The sequence below is a fragment of the Ornithorhynchus anatinus genome, chromosome 1 (genome assembly GCF_004115215.2).
Source record: "Ornithorhynchus anatinus isolate Pmale09 chromosome 1, mOrnAna1.pri.v4, whole genome shotgun sequence".
Lineage (NCBI taxonomy): Eukaryota > Metazoa > Chordata > Mammalia > Monotremata > Ornithorhynchidae > Ornithorhynchus > Ornithorhynchus anatinus.
This window is the reverse complement of record NC_041728.1, coordinates 121,717,407-121,743,559: the sequence shown is the minus strand read 5'-3', so window position 1 is coordinate 121,743,559 and position 26,153 is coordinate 121,717,407. Positions and strand designations below refer to the sequence as shown.

The window sequence follows — 26,153 nt, the reverse complement described above, 5'->3', positions numbered from 1 at the left end:
TAGATCATTCCTTTGAAAAAGACATGCAATGCCATGGCTTCAGTTATTATCTCTGTGCAGATAATTCCCAAATCTGCATCTTCAATCTTGACCTTAATCTTTCCCTGCAATCTCACATTTCCTCCTGCCTTCAACACAGATCCACTTGGATGTCCTGTTGACACTTCCAAGTAAACACATCTAAAACTGAATGCTTTATCTTTCCACCCAAACTGCTGCCTTTCCCATAACTGTAGATAACATGACTATCTTCCTTATCTCACAAGCCCTTAACCTTGGTGTTGTACTCAACTAAGCTCTCTCACTCTACCCACATATTCAGTCTGTCACCAATCCTGTTGGTTCTATCTGCACAGCCTTGCTAAAATCTGTCATTTCCTTTCCATCAAACTGCTATCCCTCACTGAAGCACTTCTGCTATTCCATCTAGACCAATGCATCTGCCTCCTCGCTCACCTCCCAACCTCCTCTCTTTCCCCATTCCAATCATTCATTCATTCAATTGTATTTATTGAGCACTTACTGTATGCAGAACACTGTACTAAGAACTTGGAAACTGGGATGCAGCATTAAAAAGACAATCCCTACCCATAGCTGGCTTACAGTCTAGAGGGGGGAGACAGACATCAAAACAAGTAAACAGCCATCAATATAAATAAATAGGATTAGAGATATATACATGTATGCATAAGTGCTTTGGGGCGGGGTGGGGGTGGGGGAAGAGCTGCTAATTCTGATGTACTATACTCTCCCAAGTGCTTCAAACAGTGCTCTGCACAACGTAATTGCTTAATAAATACCACTGACTGATTGATTGAATGAATGGAAAAGTCACTAAATGAGGATGGCCTAAGGGGAAGCAGTGTGGTCTAATGGAAAGAGAGCAGACCTGGATGTCAGTGGATGTTCATTCAATAGTATTTATTGAGCACTTACTATGTGCAGAGCACTGTACTAAGCGCTTGGAATGAACAAGTCGGCAACAGATAGAGACAGTCCCTGCCGTTTGATGGGTTTACAGTCTAATCGGGGGAGACAGACAGACAAGAACAATGGCAATAAATAGAGTCAAGGGGAAGAACATCTCGTAAAAACAATGGCAACTAAATAAAATCAAGGCGATGTACAATTCATTAACAACATAAATAGGGTAATGAAAATATATACAGTTGAGCAGACGAGTGCAGTGCTGAGGGGATGGAAAGGGAGAGGGGGAGGAGCAGAGGGAAATGGGGGGAAAACAGGGTTAAGCTGTGGAGAGGTGAAGGGGGGGTGGTAGAGGGAGTAGAGGGAGAAGGGGAGCTCAGTCTGGGAAGGCCTCTTGGAGGAGGTGAGTTTTAAGGAGGATATGGATTCTAATCCCAGCTTTGCCACATGTCTGTTATGTGACCTTGGGAAAATCACTTCACTTCTCTGTGCCTCAGTTACCTCATCTGTAAAATGGTAATTAAAACTATGAGTCCCATGTGGGAAATGGACTGTATCCAAAATGATTATCTTGTATCCACTCCAGTACTTACAACAGTGCTTGGCACATCCTAAGTGCTTAACAAATGTCATTATTATTATTATCTATATTATTATTAGTAGTATCTACATAGCCAAATAAGCTTCAGCACCATGAAATCCTTGTCCAGACCAAGACAAAAAATCCTATCTAAATTTCTATTTTGGATCCAACTCTCACCAGTGTTAACCTGCTGGAAATTGTGAACCAAATATTACCAGTTCATGTAGACAGCATAATCAACATTTGTGCAGTCATCAGCTATATTCCATGAACAGTGGTTTTATGTACTCCACTGGTGTCACCTCCAACCTCTCTCCAGAAGCCATGATTCTTGCACACCTGTCTGACAGATCAAAAACATTTCAGTGTTTGCCACAATCTGGCTTGGTCACAGGGTCCTGCTGTCATAGAGGGTGGCCTGAGAAAGAGAAGGTTGAGCAATCTAAGTGTGGAGTGAGGAGTCCCTTACATTCTAGGACCACAGCCATCGAGCAAGCCAATTCTCAGAAAAATTTGGTCTGAAAAAGCCTTTTTGGTCCCCCTGCCTCCAATCTTTCCTCTCTCCAGGCCATATTTCACTCTACTGCCCAGATCATTTCATGAAAGGATGATTCGTTGAATGTCTTCTCACTCCTCAAACTCCTCCAATGATTGCCTGTTCCTCTCTACATTAATCAATCAAGCAATCAATTGTATATGTTGAACACATACCGTATGCCGAGCACTGTACTAAGCCCGTGAGAGAGCACAGCATAACAGAGTTACAGTCTAAAGTGGCGCTTATAAGTCTAATCTACAATCTACATCAAGTAGAAACTCCAGATCCTAAAATTAAAGGCAATCAATCAGCTCTCTCTTTCTCTCTTTCTCTCTGTCTCCCCTACTTATCCACTCTTCTCCACCATTACATACCGCTCACACTCTTTGTTCTTCTCAAGCCAAGCTACTCACTGTGCTTCATTCTCACTCTTGCCATCCACCCCTTTCCTGCACCCTCCCTTCCGCCTTGAACTCCCCTGGCACTTCCCAGCTCTCTCTATCTTCCAAGCCCTCCTATGCTCACATCTCCTCCAGAAGGGCCTTTCCCCATTAATTTCCTGCTTCCTCCAACTGCCACTTCAGCATGTCTGTTCCAGTTAAAACATGGGTACTTAATGCTCATCTCCCCATCCCACTTGGAGCATTACACACTTACATTTATACTCTATTACTGTTCCTACCTGTGATTTATTTGTGAGTCTATCTCTCCTGTTCAGACAACAAGCACCTTGAGGGCAGGGATCATATCTGCTAATTTTATTATATTCTCCCAAAGACATAGTACTTACTGTATACAGTAAGCACTTAATAAATGTTATGATCACTACAGCAAGTGCTCCATGAATATTTTTGTCAGAGGAGGCAGTCATGACATCAATCTTACAGTAAAAAAATATCTGTTGTACATCATCTTTGCCACTTTTGGCTCTTCCTTGCTTAACTTGGATTAAAACAGCATTAGTATCCAATCTCCTTCATGTTACTTAGTTAAACCATCATAAAATATTTGTGTCATTTAGAACTAAGTGAAATCTGTGACATTTTTTCAGTATGTGGTTTAGTTTGTCGTGGAAAGATGTAGCCTGAATCATGAGGTTCAAGTGTCTTACAAAAAGAGAGGTCTATTGAAGCATCACATTATTTCAAACAGAAGCTGTTGTAATTGGCACCTTAATGTAAACTTGTCAAGTTGGACTCCGCATGAGTTATAAATCAGAAGGACCTGAGTGGCTGGATAAAATCTGCCAAAGGGGACAGGAAATCAACAGCAAGTTCCCTCCTCTAATGTGTAGTGCCAAGTTTCATCCTGTTCAACTCTACCTCTCTGACCTCCTTCTCTTATTTTACTTGGGGTATAATTTCTTCCCACACTGTTTTCCAGTTGGATTTCATAAGCCACTTCCTTCTATTAGTATTCTCTTCTTTCAAAAGTACATATTATGGTCAAAGTGAAATCAACTACAGCTCTGTTCTTGGACTGAGAAAACATGGTTCTTCAAAAAATGGTCAATTATTCCTAAGTCTACAGCCCTATTAGAAAGTATTATAAGCATGACTATATTTTCCATGAATAAAAATGCTTACACTTGAAACCAAACTTATAAATTTGCCAACTGCGAGATATAGTAGTGTCAGCTGGATGCTCCCAAGTTAAAAAGGCAGTAAGCCCTTAAATATACCACAGTTATCATTACTGCCCTTACTATTAATTATTATTACTACATGCCCAAGCACTGTGCTGAGCGCTGAGGTAGATATAAGGTGAAACAAGATGCTAGGTTGGATGCAGTCCCTGACCCACTTGGGGTTACAGTCTATGAGGGACAGCAAGTATATTATTTCCATTTTATAGATGAGGAAACAGGTTTAATGACTTGCCCAAGATCCCACAACAGAGCAGTGGCAAATCTTAGACTAGAGAACCCAGGGTCTCATGATTTCCAATCCCATGTTTTTTCCACTAAGCTATGCTGCCTCCTAAACTCAAATGTAAATAGTGTCTTTACAACATGGATGGGTCTGTACAAGCACTTAGAGGAACTCTGAAGGACATATTTCTTCATGTCGGGTATTGAAGCAGCATGCCTTAGTGGAAGGAGCGCAAGCTTGGAAGTCAGAGGAACTATGTTTTAACATCAGCTCTGTCAACTGCTTGCTGTGTGATCTTGAGGAAGTCACATGACTTCTCTGAGTCTCAGTTTCCTCAACTAAAAATGAGTATTCAATATCATTTCCCCCTCCTACTCAGACTGTGACAACCTGATTAACTTGTATCTACCTCAGCTCTTAGAACAGTGCTTTACCCATAGTAAACACTTAGCAATAATAATAATAATAAGTTTTAGGCTAGCTCCCAGCTGACAACCAATTCACCAATCCTAGTCCATTGAAATTGACACCAGGACACCAGGCTATAGTGGACCTTACTTGCATCCAGCATGGCACACTCTCAAGTCAATGAATTGTCAAACTGTTCTCTGGTCTGTTTCCTACCTTTTACATGAGGGACAAACCTGGGAGAATGAATCCAACTGCTCCTCACATAAGGAAGACAGAGTATCTAGCTCAGCCTAGGTCCCAGAACCCAACCGTAGTGGGTGGGTGTCACCTCTCACCCCTCCTTTTGACTTCCCTATAGGTTCTGAACTGGTGAGAGGTTAGGGTATAGTGAATAATAATGATATTTGTTAAGAGCTTCATATGCACCAAGAACTGTACTAAGTTCTGGGGTAAATACAGATAATTAAGTTCCAAATGGGCTTTAGTCTAATTAGGCAAGAGAACAGGTATTTAATCCCCACTTTGCTGATAAGGGAACTGAGGCACAGTGAAATTAAGTGACTTTCCACAGTTACACAGTAGACAAGTGGAGAGTGCAGAATTAGAACTCGGGTCCTCTGATTCCCAGGCCCGTGCTCTGTTCACTAGGCAATACTGCTTTTAGTCTCTTTCGTTCACTATGCTAAGGCCAGGAATCAACACTATTAATCCTCTAATACTCTCTCCAAAGTGCTCATGGCAGTGTTCATCAAACAGTATATACGTGTTCAATACAGAGTATCGAGTGATTGTTTGATTGACTTCAAGACTTTACAGCCTCTAGGCAACAGCTTTTCTACCACCTCATAATAATAACAATGGTAAGTCCTTCTCTCTGACAACAAGCTCCTCACTTGCCTCCTCTCCCTCACACCTCCTCCCCATAAATCTGTACTGTTCCCCACAGAGACCTCTGATCTCTGGACCCCATCCAATTTTCTCAACTCATGACCCACTTAGCCTCCATACCCAAATTACCCTCCCTTGATGACCAAATAGACCATTTTCTCTACTGAACTCAACTCACTCGCTCCTCATCCTTTCATCGATACTGCACAACTAACCCATAGCCCTGGTCACTGGCACACTCCTCCTCCTTGGCTTTTGTACTTGAGCTGCTGGTGGAAAACTAAATATCAGGCCATCTTTGTTCCCGTCAAGTTTATCCTTGCATGCTTCAACTCTGCCCTCTTCTCTTCCCAGCAAAACTATTTCTCCACTCTCCAGCCTGTCACCCCGTTTCTAGACTGTAAGCCTGTTGTGGGCAGGGATTGTCTCTCTTTATTGCTGAATTGTACTTTCCAAGAGCTTCGTACAGTGCTCTGCACATAGTTAGTGCTCAATAAATATGACTGAATGAATGAACCCATTTCAATTGCCCTTGTCAGTTGTTCCAGACATTTAACTCCCATCTTAGGCCCCCTGCCCCCCGCAACCCCACTACCATCCCTTGCCCTTAATGACCTGGCCACCTACTTAATTAGCAAAATTGACCCCATCAGGTGTGAGCTCCCCAAAATCTTCCCTGCCTATCCTCAGTCCCTCCCCCTTCTGGTCCCCTCCTCAACTCTCCCATGCTTCCCAGCAGTATCTCTAAAACACTGCTTTAAAACATTCCCATGATTCCCTTATTCTAAAAAAAAACCCTCCATTGGCACCACAACTCCCTCCAGTTATCACCCCATCTTATTCCTATCATTTCTCTCCAAACACCTGGAATGAGTTGTATACACCCACTGTATCAAATTCCTCTCCTCCAATTCTCTCCTTGACCCTCTCCAATCTGGCTTCCATCAACTTCACTACACAGAAACTGCCCTCTCAAAAGTCACCAATGATCTCCTCCCCGAAAATCCAAATGCCTCTACTCCATCCTAATCCTCCTCAGTCCTTTGGCACTATGGACCACCTCCTTCGTTATCCAACCTTGGCTTCACTGATTCTGTCCTCTGGATTCTCCTCATCTCTCTGACCATTCATTCTCAGCCTCCTTTGCAGGCTCCTCCTCTGCCTTGTACCCACTATGTATGGGAGTCCCTCAAGCTTCAGTTCTGGGTCCCCTTCTAGTCTCCATTCCCACCCCCTCCCTTGGAGAACTCATTCACTCCCATGGCTTCAACTACCACCTCTATGCAGATGATACCCAAATCTACATCTCCAGCCCTGATCTCTCTTCCTCTCTCCAGTCCTTCATCTCCTGCTGCCTTTAAGTAGGATAACCTCCTGTCATCCCAAAATTAACATGTCAAAAACAGAGCTCCTTATATTCCCACCCAAACCTTGTCCTCCCTTTTACTTTCCCATCAATTTAGATGACACCACCATTCTTCCTGTCTCACAAGCCCATAATCTTGGCGTTATCCTTGACTCCTCTCTCTCATTCAACCCACATATTCAATCCATCACTAAATCATGTTGGTCCCACCTTCACAACAGTACTAAAATCCTCCCTTTTCTCTCCATCCAAACCGCTACCACATTAATACAGTCACTCATCCTATACTGCCTGGATTACTAATCAACCTCCTTGCTGACCTCCCAGGTCCTCCATTCCCCACTTTAGTCCATACTTGGCTCTGCTACTTGGATCATTTTTCTATGAAAACGTTCAGGACATGTCACCCTACTCCTCAAAAAACTCCAGTGGATGCCCATCCACTTTTGCATCCAACAAAAACTTCACAACATTGGCTTTACAGCATTTCACCACCCCGTCCCCTCCTAACTCACCTTACTTCTCTCCTTCTACAACCCAGTCCACACACTTGACTTCTCTAGTTCTAACCTCACTGTGCCTCAGTTTTGCTTGTTGCTGTCAATGCCTAGCCAATGTCCTGCCCCTGGCCTGGAACACCCTCCCTTCTCAAATCCACAGACAATTACTTTCCCCCCCTTCTAGGCCTTATTGAAGATACATCTGCTTGAACTTATCTCAGTGTATTTCCTTTCTTTTTGTTGAGCAGTTATCTTAGCCCATTGGACATCAAGAATGATGTCATGGTTTTCAAGTCTTGAACCTGATCCAATTGAAAGCTTAAGACATCCGGAAAAAAAAAAGAAGAAACTTCAAACTTTAAATGGCTTTCAATTACATAGGTCATAACTCCATATGCATATGGCTGCAGAATTTGGTTCCACATGCATTATATATTGTCCAAGAAGGTGACCCATGAGGAAATTCTAAGTTGGTTCTTGCTAACCCTTGCTTCTATAGAACTTGCTTTTCTCAACATCTGCATAACCATCAGGGAATTGTCTGGCTGAATGAGGCCTTTTAACATCTGACTTCAGAGGTTCAAGTGTAAAATGTAACTCTTGGGAGCTCTGTGTGGATTTGTGACACTTCCTGTGTGTCTCTAAGTTATTAAAGTCATGAACAAATTGAAGACATGAAAATTAATGTTTTCCATTTACGATAATTGTTATGATCTTCTTCCAAATTTTCTTCCAGTGTTCTTCCACTTACTATAAAGGAAAATCCCAAACCCCACCCATTTTTATAACTTCCTTAAAATTTCATGACAAAAGAGTGTTCAGCACTTCAGTGACCTTTAATTTGGCACTCTTTTAAAATTTAAATACCCCTGGGTTGAGCAGAACAGTGTAAAATGGTTTCAAGCTTCAAAAAATGTTCGCATTATTGTGAGTGAATGAGGATATGAAGTGGGGAAATGACTGAATCATATTGCATTTTAAAATCCTAAAATAGATTGGCAGAATGAAAGTAGTAAAATGAGGACCTGGGTCCTAATCCCGGCTCCCCCACTTGCCTGCTGTGTGATCTTGGGCAAATCACTTAACTTCTCTGGGCCTCACTAGCCTCAGTTGTACAAATGGGATTCAGTACCTGTCCTCTCTACTACTTAGACTGTGAGCCCCACATAGGATAGGTACTGTATCTAATCTGATTGATTTGTATCTACCCCAGTGCTTAGAACAATGCTCGACATATAGTAAGTGCTTAACAAAAAACATAATTATCATTATTATTATTATTATTATTAATTGAAGGTCATGGTGCATGCTATTGTATATAAGAAAAGCATAAATATTCTGATTAAAATATGAAACACGGTTGCATTTTACCATAATCATGACATTCCAGTTTCTGAACTTTAATACATCCAAATATAATCCCATGACAGTTCCACAATATGCTATAGTTACTACTGTTTAATGTGTAAAATTGTAGCACTTTCTGAACTTGCACAGTGAAATGGTATTTGGAAATAAAGAACGGAAATGCCAAATTGAAGGTTCAATGCATACTTCTTAACCGCAGATGTTAGATATTCCCAAATCAAACTAGAATTAATGAAAAGATGTAATTTAATATCCAGAAAACATTACCCTGCATTTATCCTGTAAAGAAAAGTTGCAGTGCTTTTTTTAGTTTAGGTTCTTTTTTATTTCTTAAGGGATATGCAGAGCACCACAATCTAAGAAAAAGTGAAGAGATGATGCAACTTCATTCTTTTTTTTAATGCAGTGAATATATACTCTGTCAAATATCAGATATTCTGTACAGTATTTGATGGAGGACCACTTATTTAATTTATTTGGTATGTGCATACATAGATGATATGCATACCCTCATAAAAAGAGAAAAAAACATTTCTTGTTTTATCTGCAGTGTACATACATTTATTATAATAATAATAATAATGTTGGTATTTGTTAGGCACGTACTATGTGCAGAGCACCGTTCTAAGCGCTGGGGTAGATACAGGGTCATCAGGTTGTCCCATGTGAGGCTCACAGTTAATCCCCATTTTACAGATGAGGTAACTGAGGCACAGAGAAGTTAAGTGACTTGCCCACAGTCACACTGCTGACAAGTGGCAGACCCGGGAGTCGAACCCGTGACCTATGACTCCGAAGCCCAGGTACTTTCCACTGAGCCACGCTGCTTCCCCAAGCTAATTATGAAATGAACCAAGTTAAAACTTACAGATAATATGAATCTCAACATAATTTTCATTGTTTATGAATTTTTCTGTTAACAGGGTATCAATTTTGATTCACTAAAATGCATACTTCCTCAAAGATTATAAATAAATGAGCAGGAAAAGTATAGTGACTATTTCATTACTTCACTTCCTGGCAAGATACTTCCTGGCCTCTCGATCAGCAGTGGATAACTATTTTTGGAAGAATGGAGCAGAAGGTAATGGAAATTTCAATGACTTTATTTTTATAATGTATTATACTAGAAGAGAAGTAGATTTCTCCCTGTTTCTCAAGCCCACAACCTTGATATTATCCTTGACTCATCTCCCTTTCAACCCCATAGTCAACCAGTAAACAAATTATCCTAGTTCTTATTTCAAAACACTTCCAGAATTTGCTCTTTCCTCTCCATCCAAGCTGCCCCCATCCCAGACCACACACATGTCGTATCCCTACTCAATTCATGTATCAGCCATTTTATTGACATCCCTGCCTTCTTTTTCATGATTTTTTTAAGCACTGACTAAGTGCTAGGGATGGTACTAAGTGCTGGGGTAGATACAAGATAATCAGAGTGGACACAGTCAATGTCCCGCATGGGGCTCCACACTTTTAATGCCCATTTTACTGACGATGTAACAGAGGCACAGAGAAGTTAAGTGACTTGCCCAAGGTCATACAGCAGATAAGTAACAGAGTCGAGATTAGAACTAAGGTCTTTTTGACTCCCAGACCCATGTTCTATCCACTAGGCCACACTGCTTCTCTCAGAAGCTTCCGCTCCTGAGTCTCCTCTCCCCAGGTCATGCTTCACACTACTGCCAGGATCATTTTTCTAACACATTCATTCATTCATTCATTCATTCATATTGAGCACTTATTGTTTGCAGAGCACTGTACTAAGTGCTTAGGAGAGTACAAAACAAAAAAATAAACACACACCTTCCCTGCCCACAATCATTTTATGCACAACTTTCCACTCCTCAAAAACATCGAGTGATTACTCATCCCTCACTGTACCAAGCCCAAATACCAGACCATCAGCTAAAGACACTGAATCAACCCTCTCCCCGCTAGTTATCCTCACTCCTCTATACTAGATCCCAGCTCACATGCATCGTTCTTCTTAAGCCAACTAACTCACGTGCTTCCTTCTGGTCTCTCACACCACAGACCTCTTTTCATGCCCTTCCTTCCGTAGGCAAGTCCCTGCCCCTTCACTTCTGACAGCTCACTTCTCTTTCCACCTTCAAAGCCCTTCAAAAATCACATCTCCTCCATGAGGCTTTAATCATTCTCTCCCTTGGCCACCTTATTCTCCAACTATAGCCACTTAAGCCCATAATAATAATTGTGGTATCTGTTAAGTGCTTACTGTGTGCCAGACACTGTACTAACTGTTTGGGTGGATACAAGCAAATGAGGTTGGACACAGTCCCTGTCCCAAATCACCCACGCACTTGGGTGTTAGCCTTCCCTCCTCTCCACCTCTCGGTAGCACTTCTGTACAAATCTTAAAACTCTGTTACTTCCCCTTATGTATAGTTTATTTTGGGGTGTGCCTCCCCCACTGGATTATAAACTCCATGAGGGAAAAGGTTATCTCACCTAACTCTATTTTACTTCTCCTGAGAACTCTGCACAGCTCTCTGCACAAACTAAACACTCAGTAAAGTCTATTGATTGACTGAGTATAAGTATACCTAATCAAACTCCTCCAAATAGGAAATAAGAGAAAGTAGAAACAGAGATTTCCCAGATATTTCATCTGAAATGGAAATATTCACTTTTCAAATAGAGAAACTGAGATTTGGTAAAAATGCTGAGTGGTTGTAAAACATGCATAAGGATTGGACAGCATGAGTGTCCACTCAGTTCTGCCATGAGGTGCATTTAAAGTACATTTTGGGCAGCAGCTTTGAAAAATTAGGGAATATTCTTCCCACAATACATGTCTGTCTGGAGAGATTCTGATGTAATGTTGGAAGAATTGGTTCTACACATATGTGCAGCATTGGAGGAGGGGTAAGCATCTCAATGCAATTTCTCCATAACGTAAGGTTTTCAAGAACACAACTTCTGAATTTTAGAACCAAGAGCATCACCAAGATGTTACCTAACAATGGTGTTAGAAATGTCATAGAAAAACATAATTAAATTGACTAAGGAACCACCTCTAATGGAGAAACATGTAAAAGTAAAAGACAGATGTAGGAAAAAAAAAGAAAGAAGAGAGGAGAAAACAGGAGTTAAAAAAATATTGATTTTCTTAGCAACCAATATTTAAAAGTCATATATTTAAGGGTAAATAAGAGAAGTGGAAAATTGACAAAATTATCTAATAATGAAGACTCCAAAATGGGAAAGGGTGCCCTGGCAGGTTGCTCAAACATAAATTCTTTATCTCCTTCTAAGCTTTAAGGCACTCAATCATCTCTTTCCCTCCTATCTAGCCTCACTGATAATAATGTTGTATTTGTTAAGCGCTTACTATGTGCAGAGCACTGTTCTAAGTGCTGGGGTAGACACAGGGAATCAGGTTGTCCCACGTGGGGCTCACAGTCTTAATCCCCATTTTACAGATGAGGGAACTAAGGCACAGAGAAGTGAAGTGACTGGCCCAAAGTCACACAGCTGATAAGTGGCAGAGCTGGGATTCGAACCCATGATCTCTGACTCCAAAGCCCGTGCTCTTTCCACTGAGCCATGCTGCTTCTTTGATCTCCTACTAAACTCCAGTCAACACACTCCATGCCTCTAACACCTACCTACTCTCTGAACCTCAATCTCATCTATACCTCCACCCTGGGCCTTGCTTATATCCTCCCCTGGGCCTTGAAATGCTCTCCTCCTTCATATTCAATGGTATTCCCATTTCAAAACCTTCCTGAAATAACATCTTCTCCATGAGGCTTCCTCAAGAAATGTTTCTTGACTAAGCTCTTATCTCCACTTAGCAGCCCTCCCCTGGCTGTCAACAATGCATTTAGCTGTGTCCCCCTTAAATATACTGATATCCAGCCCCACAGCACTTATGTAAATATCCTTATGTTCTACTACTTCCTCAATCTGTTAATTTAATATCCGTTTGCCCGCAGACTCTAAGTTCCTTTTATGGTATTTGTTAAGTGCTTATTAAGTGTCAGATACTTTCCTCTAAGTACTGGAGTACATACAAGTTAATCAGGTGAGAGACAGTTCCTACCCCAAATGGGGCTCACAGTCTAAGTGGGAATGAGAACAGGTATTCAGTCCCCATTTTACAGCTGAGGAAACTAAGGCACAGAGAAGTTAAATGACATGCACAAGGTCACACAACACAAAAATGATAGAGCAGGGGTTAGAATCCAGGTCCTCTGACTCCCAGGACTGTAATCTTGCCACTGTGCCATCTCTGCTCTTTATAGGCATGCATCAGCTTCTACCATTTCTATTATATTGTACTTTTTCAAGTGCTTAGTACTTTCCCAAGTGCACTCAATAAATACCAATGATTACAATAAATTCTAATGATTAATTGGTATTAATGTGATTTAAATAAAGATTGTGATTATTCAGTCTGGAGAAGTTATCCAAGGTTGGGATGCGAGATAAAGGAGCATCTTCAGTACAATAACCCAATTCAGAGAGAGTTGGATGATGTTAGTGTGTGAGCAAGCGGTGTTATGATGGAAACAAAACCAATGTAACTGCTGATGTTTCAAAGAATCTTAAAAAGATGAATATTTCTGACAAACGTCTTAGAATAATTACTTCCTCTTAAACCTTAATTTCACTGTTATGACCTATATCTACTACATTATTATAATGCTTTCATTTGGACAACTGAACTAAACTGTCCTTATAAACAATTTTGATAAACGATGAACAGTACTCAGACTACCTTTTAATTTCACAGATGATGCTTTAACTGTGACCCTTAGAAGAATCCTTAGCAATTTTAGTGGAACTCAATCCACAGAAGGTTAGGTTTAGACATTGAAATCAGACAGGAAAGTGGAGCAAGGTCAACGAAGAGTCTTTATTCTATCTTTTCCTTCAAATATCATGACTTCTTGTAAACTGCATCATCTCTCCAGAGTGTGTTTAAGAAGCAACTGGGCAGCAGCTGGGAAGCAGTGTGGTCTAGGGGAAAGAGCAAAGGCCTGAGAGTGAGGACCTGAGTTCTAATCCCAGGTATGTTACCTGTCTGTTTTGTGACCTTGAACAAATCACTTTACTTCTCTGTCCCTCAGTTACTCATCTGTAAAATGGAGATTTAGACCGTGAACCCCATGTGGGACAGGGACTGTGTTCAATCTGATTAGCTTGTATCTACCCCAGCGCTTAGTACAGTAATAACAATAATAATAATTAAGGCATTTTAAAAATGTTTACAATGTGCCAAGCACTGTTCTAAGTGCTGGGGTAGATACAAGCTAATCAGGTTGGACATAGCTCCTGTCCCACATAGGGCTCACAGTCATAATACCCACTTTACAGATGAGGTCACTGAGACACAGAGTAGTGAAGTTATTTGCCCAAGGACACAAAGCAGGAATGGGGATTAGAACTCAGGTCCTTCTGACTTCCAGGCCCGTGCTCTATCAACTAGGCCAAGCTGCCTGTCTATGCTACCACTTCAATAGAGTCTGGGCGAACATCCACTGGGTGCCGGGATCCGGACAATGCGAAGAAGAGCCATGGCCCCCACTATGGAGGAGTAGGCCTCCCTAACAATGTGGAGAGGGGTCAGTGCACGCATGATCCCAGCACTTTGAAAGCCCAGACATAAGGTCTGAGGGTTGGGGGGAGGAGAACTCAGCTCTACAGTATAGTCCTGATCAAAGAGAGGGTGACCCAGGCCTCAGGTATTTGAGTCAGCGGTTGCCTACTGCTGGGCTAAATAATCCTTCAGCAGCAAGCACATGATCTGCTTGGGAGACTTGGTGGTACAGCTGTGTAGGGCCACAGGCATGGCCAGCGCACTCTCTGTATACCGAACCCAGCCTAGGGCAGTGGGGAAAGTCACAACTGTGAAGAGAGGATGGTTACCACCGCCAGGGCAGAAACAGGATGGCTCAGCTGGCCTTCTCACCTCTCCTGTCAGGCCTGACACATAGTAAGTGCCTAACAAATACCATAAAAAAAGATGTCTGTGGATTTTGAGGATTCTATGGATAAATGAAGATTTTTGGAGAAAGGTGGAATTTGAGAATTGTGATTCTGATCATGAAACATAAAGATGGACAGAAGGTTTGGAGAACTTGGTTTCTGGGTTGAACTTCCAAAGGAAAGAGTATATTGCAAGAATGCAATAAGCAGAACTGCAACAGTAAAGCACACCCAAGATCAAAGCGTCTCATACATGTTTTAATTTCTCCATGTGATCTTTTTTTCCCCTGAAGAAAACCACAGGAATATTCAAGTGATAGATGAAAGAGAAAAGATTTTTTAAAAACACTTTGGCATTTTTAGGAATTACTTTATTCATCCCCTTCTTCAAAGCTCATGAATTCAAATATCAGGGCTAATAGTCATTTTGAATTTAAACTACAGTACACCATAGAATTTTTAGCAACTCATTCTAATCAAGTAACAGTTTCCCAACGCCAACAAAAGAGTTTTTCTGCTTTTTTTCATCTTCTTCATGCCAGTTGTGACTTTGGCAGAATACTGCAAATAAATGTGTTGTCACACAGCAACTTTTCCAATGGGAGTCATCACACCCTCCTGCCTAGTAAGGAAGAATTAAAAAACAAAGCAGCAATCTGCAACAAATCAAGAAGGCTAAATAGCACAATAAGTGACTTCACTGGTTTTTTAATAAAATAAGATGAAATGTTATAGGATTGGTTAAGACAGAACTTATTTTCCAAGTAAAGTAAAAGTTATCTTAGGTGGACATTAAATTGTTTGGAACTTGCTGCTGAAAGAACATTAGTGCAGTATGAAGAGAAACCGAAAGCACTTGAAAAATCAGTTTTCAATCATCTGTGGGAAACTATGTTCACCCTTGGACATATACCCATTATATGATTTGTCTGTTTTTTAGGCCAAGAAAACAAAGATTTTTTGATGGCTAATTAGGCTGTTTCTACACAAACCCCAGTACATTATTATGTCTGTGTATGTAAATGTGTATACATGTAATAATAATAGCATTTGTTAAGCACTTACTATGTGCCAAGCACTGCTCTAAGTGCTAGGATAGATACAAGGTAATCAGGTTGTCCTTCAAGGAGCTCACAGTCTTAATCCCCTTTTACAGATTAGAGAACTGAGGCACAGAGAAGTTAAGTGATTTGCCCAAAGTCACACACTGATAAGTGGCAGAGCCAGGAGTAGAACCCACAACCTCTGACCCCCAAGCCTGTGTTCTTTCCACTAAGTTACAGAGATAATGAATATGCAGACATGCCGCTTAAAAGTAAGCACTAAAAAAAAAAATCTTTAAACCCTAATTTTTATATCTGTTACTGTCACTAAAGCCAAGTCAGAAAATTCAACAATTTGTAACGGCAAAACATTTTCACTTTTACATGAACAGTTACATTGATTAATCAAATAATAATGTTGGTATTTGTTAAGCGCTTACTAGGTGCCGAGCACTGTTCTAAGCGCTGGAACAATAATCAATCAATCAACACTATTTATTGAGTGCTTACTGTGTTCAGAGCACTGTACTAAGCACTGGGGAGAGTAAGTGCCATATGCATAAGGAGAAGCAGCATGGCCTAGTGGATAGAGCACGACCTGGGAGTCAGAAGGACCTGGGTTCTAATTTTGACTCCTACATCTGCCTGCTGTGAGAACTGGCAAAGTCACAACTTCTCTGTGCCTTAGTTATCTTATCTGTAAAATGAGGATTAAGACTGTGAGCCACTTGTAGGAAAGAGACTGTCCATCCCAGTTTACTTGTATCTATGCCAGCACTTAGTACAGGGCCTGGCACACAGTAAGAACTTAACAGATACCATAATTATTATGTTTTTTATTATTATATAATATAATTTATGTGAACAGTCCCTCCCCTCAAGAAACTTACTATATAAGGCAAAACTCAGTATGTTATGTTGAAGATAATGAAGTGTGAGAGCTGAGGTTTAGTAGAAAAAGGGCATGGATATATAGGGTGGCAAAGCCAATTAAGTGCCTTGAAACCAATAGTCAGGTAAGTCATCTTGGTGCAGAGAGTAATAGGAAACCATTAGATGTTTTTGAGGAGATGGGAAATATGTAAAACAACGTTTTAGAAAAATAAGAGACATTATATTGGCAGTAAGATATTTATTGGAAAATATTTTTCTGTTAGATCAAGAAAACTGGATCAAATTGTGAACAAATTTTAAGAATTAGTTGGCATCCATTCAAGTATAGGTACCCAGTTCTGGGGGGATACAGGGATCATTACCTCACAACTATGTAGGTTCAACTCAGCTTTGTAAGTCTTCAAAAGATCTGAGAGCTTCCTAGCAGGACTAAGTGCTCACTGAACTAAAGAAATGGCAGAAAATCAAAAGAACATCCGGGGTGAACCTGGGAATTATGGATGGAAACATTTCACTTCTATACTTAACAATAATAGAATTGGTTATTAAGTTTAATATCAGCAAACACATAAGGCGAAAGACAGCATGACTTTTCTAAGGGAAAATCATGCCTCATTAATCTCCTGGAGCTTTTCTGAAGAAGTCAATAAGCATGAGGACTGAGGGTGAGGCACATTTTAAAATACCATTCACAAGATTCCACAGCAAAGGCTTTTATGAAAATTTTCTACAACCCAGCCTGCACACTTCGTTCCTCCACTGCTAACCTTATCAACGTACCTCAATCTCGACTATCTCACCATGGACCACTAGCCCATGTCCTGCCTCTGGACTGAAACGCCCTCCCTCCTCAAATCTGATAGAAAATTACTCTCCCCCACCCACTTCAAAATCTTATTGAAGGCACATTTCCTCCAAGAGGGCTTCCCAGACTAAGCCCCTCCTTTCCTCTTTTCCCACTTTTCACCCTGACTTGCTCTCTTTGCTCTTTCCCCCTCCCAGCCCCACTTATGTACATACCTGTCATTTATTTATTTGTATTGATGTCTGTCTCCCACCCTCTAGACTGTAAACTCATTGTGGGCAGGGAATGTGCCTGTTTTCTGTTATATTGTATTCTCCCAAGCTTCTAGTACAGTGGTCTGCACACAGTAAGCGCACAATAAATTTGATTGAATGAAATATTATTGACTGAATTAAATGGGATTGGAGTAAATTTCCTTTCATGAATACTAAATTGCCTAAAAGAAAGGAAAAAAAAGGAGTGGGAATAAAAATGACTTTCAATATGGATAAGAAATTCTGGGATTCTTGTGGGATCATTCCTATGAATGGTTTGTTTAAAATATTTATAAATTATCTAAAAGAAGAAGTGAACAGAATTGAATGTTCTGGAATGACTATCACATAGTAAGAGCTTAACGATTATTTCAGTCAATATTATGCGAGCTGATTAGCCCTAAAAACGACGGTGAGAAGTTTCTACTGGATGTGGAGGTGGATAGGCAACTATTGGAGGTTTATGAGGAGTGGGGAGACTTGAGCGGAACAGGCAGCAGAGTGAAGGAAAAAGTGGAGCGGGGAAAGCCTAAAGAGGCAGGGAAATCGGCAAAGGGGCTAATGAGGTAATTGAGGCAGGATATGACAAGTGATTGGAGCAGTGTGGTAGCAGTTTGGATGAAAAGGAGGGGAGGCCAACTGTTGAAAAAAACAACTCCAATGTTTGTCCTACTGGAAATAGGATACAGTAAGACAGCCACTATCCTTATGCCTAAGCAAAAGTTCTAGGCAAAAAAGGAGTGATTGCCCTTGCATTATTTTCATAGTTTTATGTAGGGGAAGAGGGGGAGGGTGTATAAGGAGGCTCAGTGTCCCAGCACAAGCCCAATAGTGGAGTACAAAATGGAGGCAGGGAGAGTAGTTGGATGGAAAAGGATCTGGGGAGCACGCCCTTTTGGTATTCTCCAGAATGGTTTATATGTGTTTTATGACTTTCTCTAAAGAGAGTATGCAGCGGAGCTGTTCTGCCCTCCACTGCACCCAGCCTGGCCATAGCTTCCAGAGGCCACTGGTTCATTCTCTAGTTCACTTGTCTGCTGTGTGACCTCGGCCAAGTCACTTAACTTCTCCGTTCCTCAGTTCCCTCATCTGCCAAATGGGGATTTAATACCTGTCTCCCCTGCTAGTCGAACTATAATCCCCATGTGGGACCTGATGACCTTGTATCTACCCCAGCACTTAGGTACAGTGCTTGGCACATAGTAAGAACTTAACAAATACCACAATCATTATGATTGCTTATAGAGTCCAAACAAATAATCAAGTAAAATATAGGACCAGTTTATTATTTATTAGTTTTAAAAAAAACAGTTCTGGTTTGAGCCTTAAAAAATAGTTGCCTGAATCTCTATCCTTAAATATAGATCCTTAAATACCCTTAAATATATACGTGAATGAATTTTTGAAAATCTGAGAAACAAACAGAAAGGTAGCTAAACAATGTAAAAAAGAAACAGAAGCCACACTCGGGAACATATTTTGCACTACGCCAAACTAGCAACTGCATGTCTGGGCGGCTGACAGCTGGATCAAAAACCTCATGGAGAGGAAGTGCAGATCTCCTGGGCCACCCAAGCCCTTCCTCAGCCTTCCCTCTGCCAGATAAGTGAAAGACCCAGAGGCAGTAATAATAATAATAAAAATGTTGGTATTTGTTAAGCACTTACTCTGTGCCAAGCACTGTTCTAAATGCTAGGGTAGATAGAAGGTAATCGGGTTGTCCCACGTGGGGCTCGCAGTCTTAATCCCCATTTTACAGATGAGGTAACTGAAGCCCAGAAAAGTTAAGTGACTTGCCCAAAGTCACACAGCTGGGAAGTGGCAGGGTCAGGATTAGAACCCATGACCTCTGACTCCCAAGACCGGGCACTTTCCACTAAGCCACGCTGCTGCTCTTAGCCAAGCTGCTTATTAGTAAGTAAGTAAGAGTAAGTGATAATATCATGACTTCGCTCCCACTATGGAGAGGGTGTAAAATAGCATTAGCTTCCGTGTGTAGGAGCTGGTGAAATGGAAGAATTTAGGAGCAGAAGTTGTTTGCTAAATCATATGAATGTCTCATATCATAATGAATTCAAAGAAGTGATAGGAGAAGAAAACCAAGTGTAAATTTACTTTGACCTATTTCCTACTAAATAATATGAAGAGTCGTCAGACATAGGTCACCTGATAAAGAAGTGAAGTTCTGTAAAATAGTTAAATAATTAAGGTGACATAAAGGTATAAGTCATTATTGCCAGACGACAGATCTGAAAAGAGGATGAGACTTCTGGTGAAGCTCAGAACACTTAATGCATTGGGAAGATCAATAATGTCTTTTGTGCATTTCTCTTTTCTTCCCCTTAATTAAAGAGAAGCCTTCACATCTGCTGAAGCATTAAAACAACTTCTACATTTGTTTGCTTTTCATATCTTCCAAATTTTTCCACCTGGTGCCCCTTCATTTTGAGAAAAAAATTCTAATCAGTTAGTATAACCTCCATGAGTTTATTAAAGAGGAGAAAATCTGTTCGAGGATGTTGAAATGCACAGCGACCGCTTAGTTAATATAGGAAGAAAATGTTCCTTGAATTTTAGCCATTCTACCCCAGAGCTTATCCGTGTTTCATCTATCATAATCAGAAATTCAAATGATGAGAGGGGGATAAAGCCTTGCCCCACCAATACATGCCAGAGACTGCCAATTATTGAAAGGAGGTTCAGTTACTGCTGTTACTCTATTTCCCAAATTTAACTTTTTTCTTTTTTCTGTTGTCATAAAGGAAAGTCCTGTTGGGTCCAAGTATGACTTTTCCACACAAGTGTACCCTAAAATTCTCCCCTAGAGAATGATGTAGTTCACCAAGAGGGTACTGCAGAAAGGCAGATGGAAAAAGGGCAGAATGGAATTTAAAGACAGAGGGTGGAGGATAGGGCAGTCACCAAAATGGTGTAAATGTCCCAAGTCTCCAGGACGAATGTGTCAGGTGAGAAAGCCACCAAAGCCACCTGAACTAGCTATCTGTCTCCACAGATTCCTCCACACTGGGGCCAAAGCAAGTCTCCACAAACAAGGAGGATAATCCCTGCCACTTTTCCCAAAAAGAAATTCCAGTCTCTTCAAGCCCTCTAACAGCCTTTATCATAGGTAGAAAGGGAGCTAGGGAAGAATGAAGAGTATTATTTCCTTTAAGGAGGAAGCTTAAACTGGGATGTTGCCATAAGAAAATAATAAACTGGGTCTGGGGCAGATTATAGGCAAATATTGTTGGGTCACAACTCCACTTTCTCAACATAACGACAAAGGTTTTGAGCCAGAAGAGGGCAATCTCACTATTTTACACCACCTAATAAAACCAAGCAGAGACATGTGCAAAAGAAAAAGATGTGCAATTAGAAAATGCTTGCTTGTGGGACTCGAAATTTGCTTGCAGCTCTTCATTTTGTCAGATATCTCATATTCTTTAAGTTTAATAATGTTAATAATAATGTTGGTATTTGTTAAGTGCTTACTATGTGCCAAGCACCATTCTAAGCGCTGGGGTAGACACAGGGGAATCAGGTTGTCCCACATGGGGCTCACCCCACCACCAAGCTCACCAAGTTTCTATCCCAGCGCATGAATATATGTGCAATGCAAAACTCACTGGAAATTCACTCTGCCAAAATTTCTGCCAGGTCATTTTTACACACAATAATGTGTAAGCTGGGTTTAATCTTCATACTTTCCCTCTGACCTGTCCAATAACCACGCATATGAAGAGTTCATTGAGCTCAAATATCTTTAATAATTGGGGAGGGAAAGAGAATATCTTAGATGGCACATGATTTTAAAATATATCAACCAATCTGACAAGTATGTTTCAGGATTCAAGATTATTGTGCATTTCTCTTGAGCTTTAGTGTTCTTTTGCTGGTTTTCAAACTGGAACTGAATTTGTCCCACAGAAACTTGTCCAGCTTTCTGCAATTCTTGTTTCCCAGCCTATCTTCCTTTTAAAAAAAATAAATTAAAAAAAAAAAATTCCACTACTCGATTGGCCTTCCAAACACCACAATTATAAGTCGTGTCTGGGAATAGAAGGCATAGTTATTGCCTGAAGAAATATAGTAAAGTGTCTTGTAACTGAATCATAAAGTATCAGTGTGTCTTCCAGTTTCTGGAAAGAGATCCCAGGATTGTTTGGAGAAGGCATAGAAATGGAAGTGCTTTATCCTAGCAGAGTTCCCTGATGAATCAATTGTGAATCCACCTATGACCTAATACACTGAACATTAATAGTGTTCACTATTCCCAAACTTTCAAATATACTACAAAAAGATACTTGGGATATTTCATAAATTTGGGACTTTGTTCCATTTTGAATTTGTTTAGGTATTCAAATTTAACGGTCATGATAAAGTGCTTTTTGTTCATGAGCTCAAAAACAAAACATGGCAGTTACGTTTACAGTAAACATTATTAGCATGTGCCTAATGGACGTAAAGTTTAAATAAAAATGACAAGTCTGAAAAATATCCTGCCTTCTGACAACTTATAAAGGACCCAAGAAAGTGTTCACTTTTGCCTAGGTGTAGCAGAAACATTCAAAAACCGAAACTGCTCTCTGCGAGAAATGGAAAATGTATCTGCTACTCAGACTGGGCTCAGTAGATAACAGGATCAAAATCAAGGTCTCAGTAGACTGTCTAAGAACCTCTAATTCGTCAGATTCGTCACGATGGCAAGCAATGCCGCAAAGGAACTCTAAAATAAACGGGAAATAATTTAGCATAAATATTTCTTCCAACGATTTGAAGAATACTTGCACCTCTAGGAGAGGTTTGCCAAGAGTTCCGTGGGAAAACGTTTAATAGGCTGCTGAAGGGCTTTTTTCTGAATCCTTCCCTGGGGGAACCCATATGTGCAGTTTGCTTTATTTACTTAATAAATAGGACTAGGAGAGCAGAGAGCTAAAACTATTCACATCCCCTAACTTGTAACAGAGCCTGATCGAACAAGGTCATGAAACCCTAAAGTCAGAGAACCTCTTCCCATCGAGAGCTCTGTCCTTTCCACGTTGGGTCCCAAGTACCCAAGTGTTTCGAGAAGTAACCCAAGTACTGCTTGGAGAAGCAGCATGGCTTAGTGGAAAGAGCCCGGGCTTGGGAGTCAGAGGTCATGGGTTCTAATTCCGGCTCTGCCACTTATCAGCTGTGTGACTGTGGGCAAGTCACTTAACTTCTCTGTGCCTCAGTTACCTTATCTGTAAATTGGGGATTCAAACTGTGAGCCCCACATGGGACAACTCGATTACCCTATATCTACCCCAGTACTTAGAACAGTGCTTCGCACATAGTAAGCACTTAACAAATACTATAAGAAGAAGAATTCAGCTGAGCAGGCCCCAGCCCCAGACCCTCCCTAAATGTGCCCAGCTCGCCCCTTGCCCAGGGAAGAGAGTGAGGCCGCAGGAGTGGGGAGGACAGTGGCTGCCCATGGCCGGCCCTCTTCTGCTCTGGCCGGCCCAGCTCCCTCAATGGTCAGCCGGGCATCCTCCTCAGGGGTCCAGGGTGGGGAACTGGCCTAGATGCCCCCTCCTCTACCTCTCCTCACCCCCCAGGCAGCTGTCCGGGGCCACTGGCTCAGACAGCCCGGCCAGTAGGACTGTCCCAGAGGATGACTCCTCCTGGAGGTTTTGCCCCGGGGCCAGGGGACTGCCTGGAGGAGGGCTTCCTCAAACTGACCACCTCCCTCCTGGGGGGCTTCCCCGACAACGATGAGTCTCCCAAGAGGCTTCCCCTACCCACCCCCAGGCTGACCACTCCCCTAGAGGGCTCACCCGGAGGGCTTCCCCCCATAAACTGACCATTCCCTCCAGGCTTCCCCGGGGGGCTTCCCCCTCAAACTGACCACTCCCCCAGACAGATCCCCCAGGGAGCCTCCCCAGGCTGACCACTCCCCCAGGCGTCTCCCCCGGGTGGCTTCCCCCCGGAAAAAAACTGACCACATCCCCCAGTCTCCCACCGGGGAGCTTCCCTCCCAAATTGACCATTCCGGCCAGGCTCCCCCTGGGGGCTGCCCCCTCAAACTGACCACACCCCCCAGACGGATCCCCTGGGGAGCCTCCCAAGCTGACCCTCCCCCAGGCTCCCCCTGGGGGCTACCCCCCCAGGCTCCCCTGGGGGCTTCCCCCGCAAACTGACCACTTTCCAAAGGCTCCCCCGCCAAACTGACCACTTCCCCCAAACTCCCTAGGGAGGCTTCCCCCCCAAACTGACCACTGCCCCAGGCTCCCCCGGGGGGCTTCCCCCCCAAACTGACCACTCCCCCAGACGGTTCCCCTGAGGAGCCTCCCCAGGCTGACAACTCCCCCCAGCCTCTCCCGGATGGCTCCCCGCAAAAAAAACTGACCACGTCCCCCAAGCTCCCCCGGGGGGCTCCCACCCCCCCAAAAAAAACCCTGATCACCCCCCAAGACTGATCCCCCGGGGGGGGGGTGGTCTTCCTCGGGTTGACCCCACTCCCGAGGAGGGTCAGCCCCAGCTGTAGGGAGCTGCCCCAGCCCGACGACTCCTCCTGGAAGCCCTCCGGGGTGGGGGGGGGGATCTCCCCCAGGCTGCTGTCCCCTAGCCGACTCTCCGGGCGGGGTGGGGAAAGGAGGGCGATGGTCCCTATCTGTTGCCGAATGGTAGATTCCCAGCGCTTAGTCCAGTGCTCTGCACATAGTAAGCGTGACTTTGGGCAAGTGACTTGATTTCTCGGGGCGTCAGTTCCTTCATCTGTAAAATGGGGGTGAAGACTGTGAGCCCCACGTGGGACAACCTGATGACCAGCGTGGTTCAGTGGAAAGAGGCCGGACCTGGGAGTCAGAGGTCATGGGTTCGAATTCCGGCTCTGCCACTTGGCAGCTGTGTGACTGTGGGCAAGTCACTTAACTTCTCTGTGCCTCAATTACCTCATCTGTAAAATGGGGATGAAGACTGTGAGCCTCACTTGGGACAACCTGATTACCCTGTATCTACCCCAATGCTTAGAACAGTGCTCTGCACACAGTAAGCGCTTAACAAATACCAACATTATTATCATTAGAACAGTGCTCTGCACATAGTAAGCGCTTAACAAATACCAACATTATCATTATTAGAACAGTCCTCTGCACATAGTAAGCCTTTAACAAATACCAACATTATCATTATTAGAACAGTGCTCTACACTTAGTAAGCCCTTAAGAAATTACCAACATTATCATTATTAGAACAGTGCTCTGCACACAGTAAGCGCTTAACAAATACCAACATTACTATTATTAGAACAGTGCTCTGCACACAGTAAGAACTTAAATACCGACATCATGATTATTAGAACAGGGGTCTGCACATAGTAAGCTCTTAACAAATGCCAACAGATATCATTGTTAGAACAGTGCTCTGCACACAATAAGCGCCTAACAAATACCAACATTATTATTGTTAGAACAGTGCTCTGCACACAGTAAGAACTTAAATACCAACATCATTATTATTAGAACAGGGCTCTGCACATAGTAAGCGCTTAACAGATACCAACATTATCATTATTAGAAGCGTGCTCTGCACACAGTAGGAACTTAAATACCAACATCATGATTATTAGAACAGGGCTCTGCACATAGTAAGAGCTTAACAGATACCAACATTATGATTATCGTGATTAAATACGATGGAGGGAATGAGTGCAGGAGGGTCCCGGGGTGTGGGTACTGACCGGCGGTGGGCAGTTGGGGGACGAGGTGCGGGGCTCCGATCTGGCGGACCTGGAAGGCCGTCCGCACTTCGTGGCAGCTGGGGGAGCGGGCGGCGCTGAGCAGCATCGCTCCGGACATCATCGCCGCCGCTCCGGACATCCTCGTCCTCGTCGGTCCGGAGCCCCCCGCCAGGACCAGAGCCAGGACCAGCTCCAGGACCAGCGCCAGCAGAGCCGGCCCCCAGCTCCTCTGCTCACCGGCCATGGCCAAGCATTCCCCCGGGGGCGGGGGGAGAGCTCCGTCCCTCCTCACCGCACCGCACCGCACAGCACAGCACCGAGACCCGACTCCGCTGGGCCCCCGGAGGGGACGGGACGGGACGGGACGGGACGGACACCGGGGCGGGACCAGCGGCAGGAGGACCTGGGGGAGGAGCAGGGGGAGGAGGGGGATCGGGAGGAGCAGGGGGGCGGACGAAAGGAGAGGAGGAGGAGGACCGGGAGGAGGAGGACAAGGAGGAGGAGAAAGGGGAGGAGGAGGACCAGGAGGAGGAGGAAGGAGGAGGAAAGAGGAGGAGGGAAGAGGAGAAGGACCAGGAGGAGGAGGAGGGAAGAGGAGGAGGAGGGAAGAGGAGGAGGAGGACCAGGAGGAGGAGGAGGAGGACAAGGAGGAGGAGAAAGGGGAGAAGGAGGACGAGGAAGAGGAGGGAAAAGGAGGGAAGAGGAGGAGGACCACGAGGAGGAGGATGAGGACAAGGAGAAGGAGAAAGGGGAGGAGGAGAACCAGGAGGACGAGGAGGAGGGAAGAAGAGGAGGAGGGAAGAAGAGGAGGAGGGAGGAAGAGGAGGGAGGAGGGAGAAGGAGGAGGGAGGAGGAGGAGGACAAGGAGGAGGGAAAAGGGGAGGAGGAGGAGAGAGGAGAAGGAGGAGGAGAGAAGAGGAAGAGGAGGGAAGAGGAGGAGGGAGAAGGAGGAGGGAAGAGGAGGAGGAGGACCAGGAGGAGAAGAGGAGGAGAACCAGGAGTAGGAGGAGGGAGGATTAGGAGGAGGAGGACCAAAAGG

General features: G+C 43.2%; 1 protein-coding gene across 2 annotated transcripts in view; it reads right to left on the bottom strand.

Moving 5' to 3' along the window:
- LOC114814718 (glypican-5-like) overlaps window positions 1-25,484 on the bottom strand; it is an 866,559-nt gene extending 841,075 nt beyond the window's left edge. The window contains exon 1 of one of the 2 annotated variants that reach the window (XM_029073932.2): window positions 25,115-25,484. In XM_029073932.2, coding sequence (XP_028929765.1) covers window positions 25,115-25,358 — 244 coding nt within the window. In that variant the 5' untranslated portion in view covers window positions 25,359-25,484. The remainder of the gene's footprint in view (window positions 1-25,114) is intronic. The other variant, XM_029073939.2, reaches the window with a different exon arrangement.
- Between the last annotated feature and the right edge of the window lie 669 nt (window positions 25,485-26,153).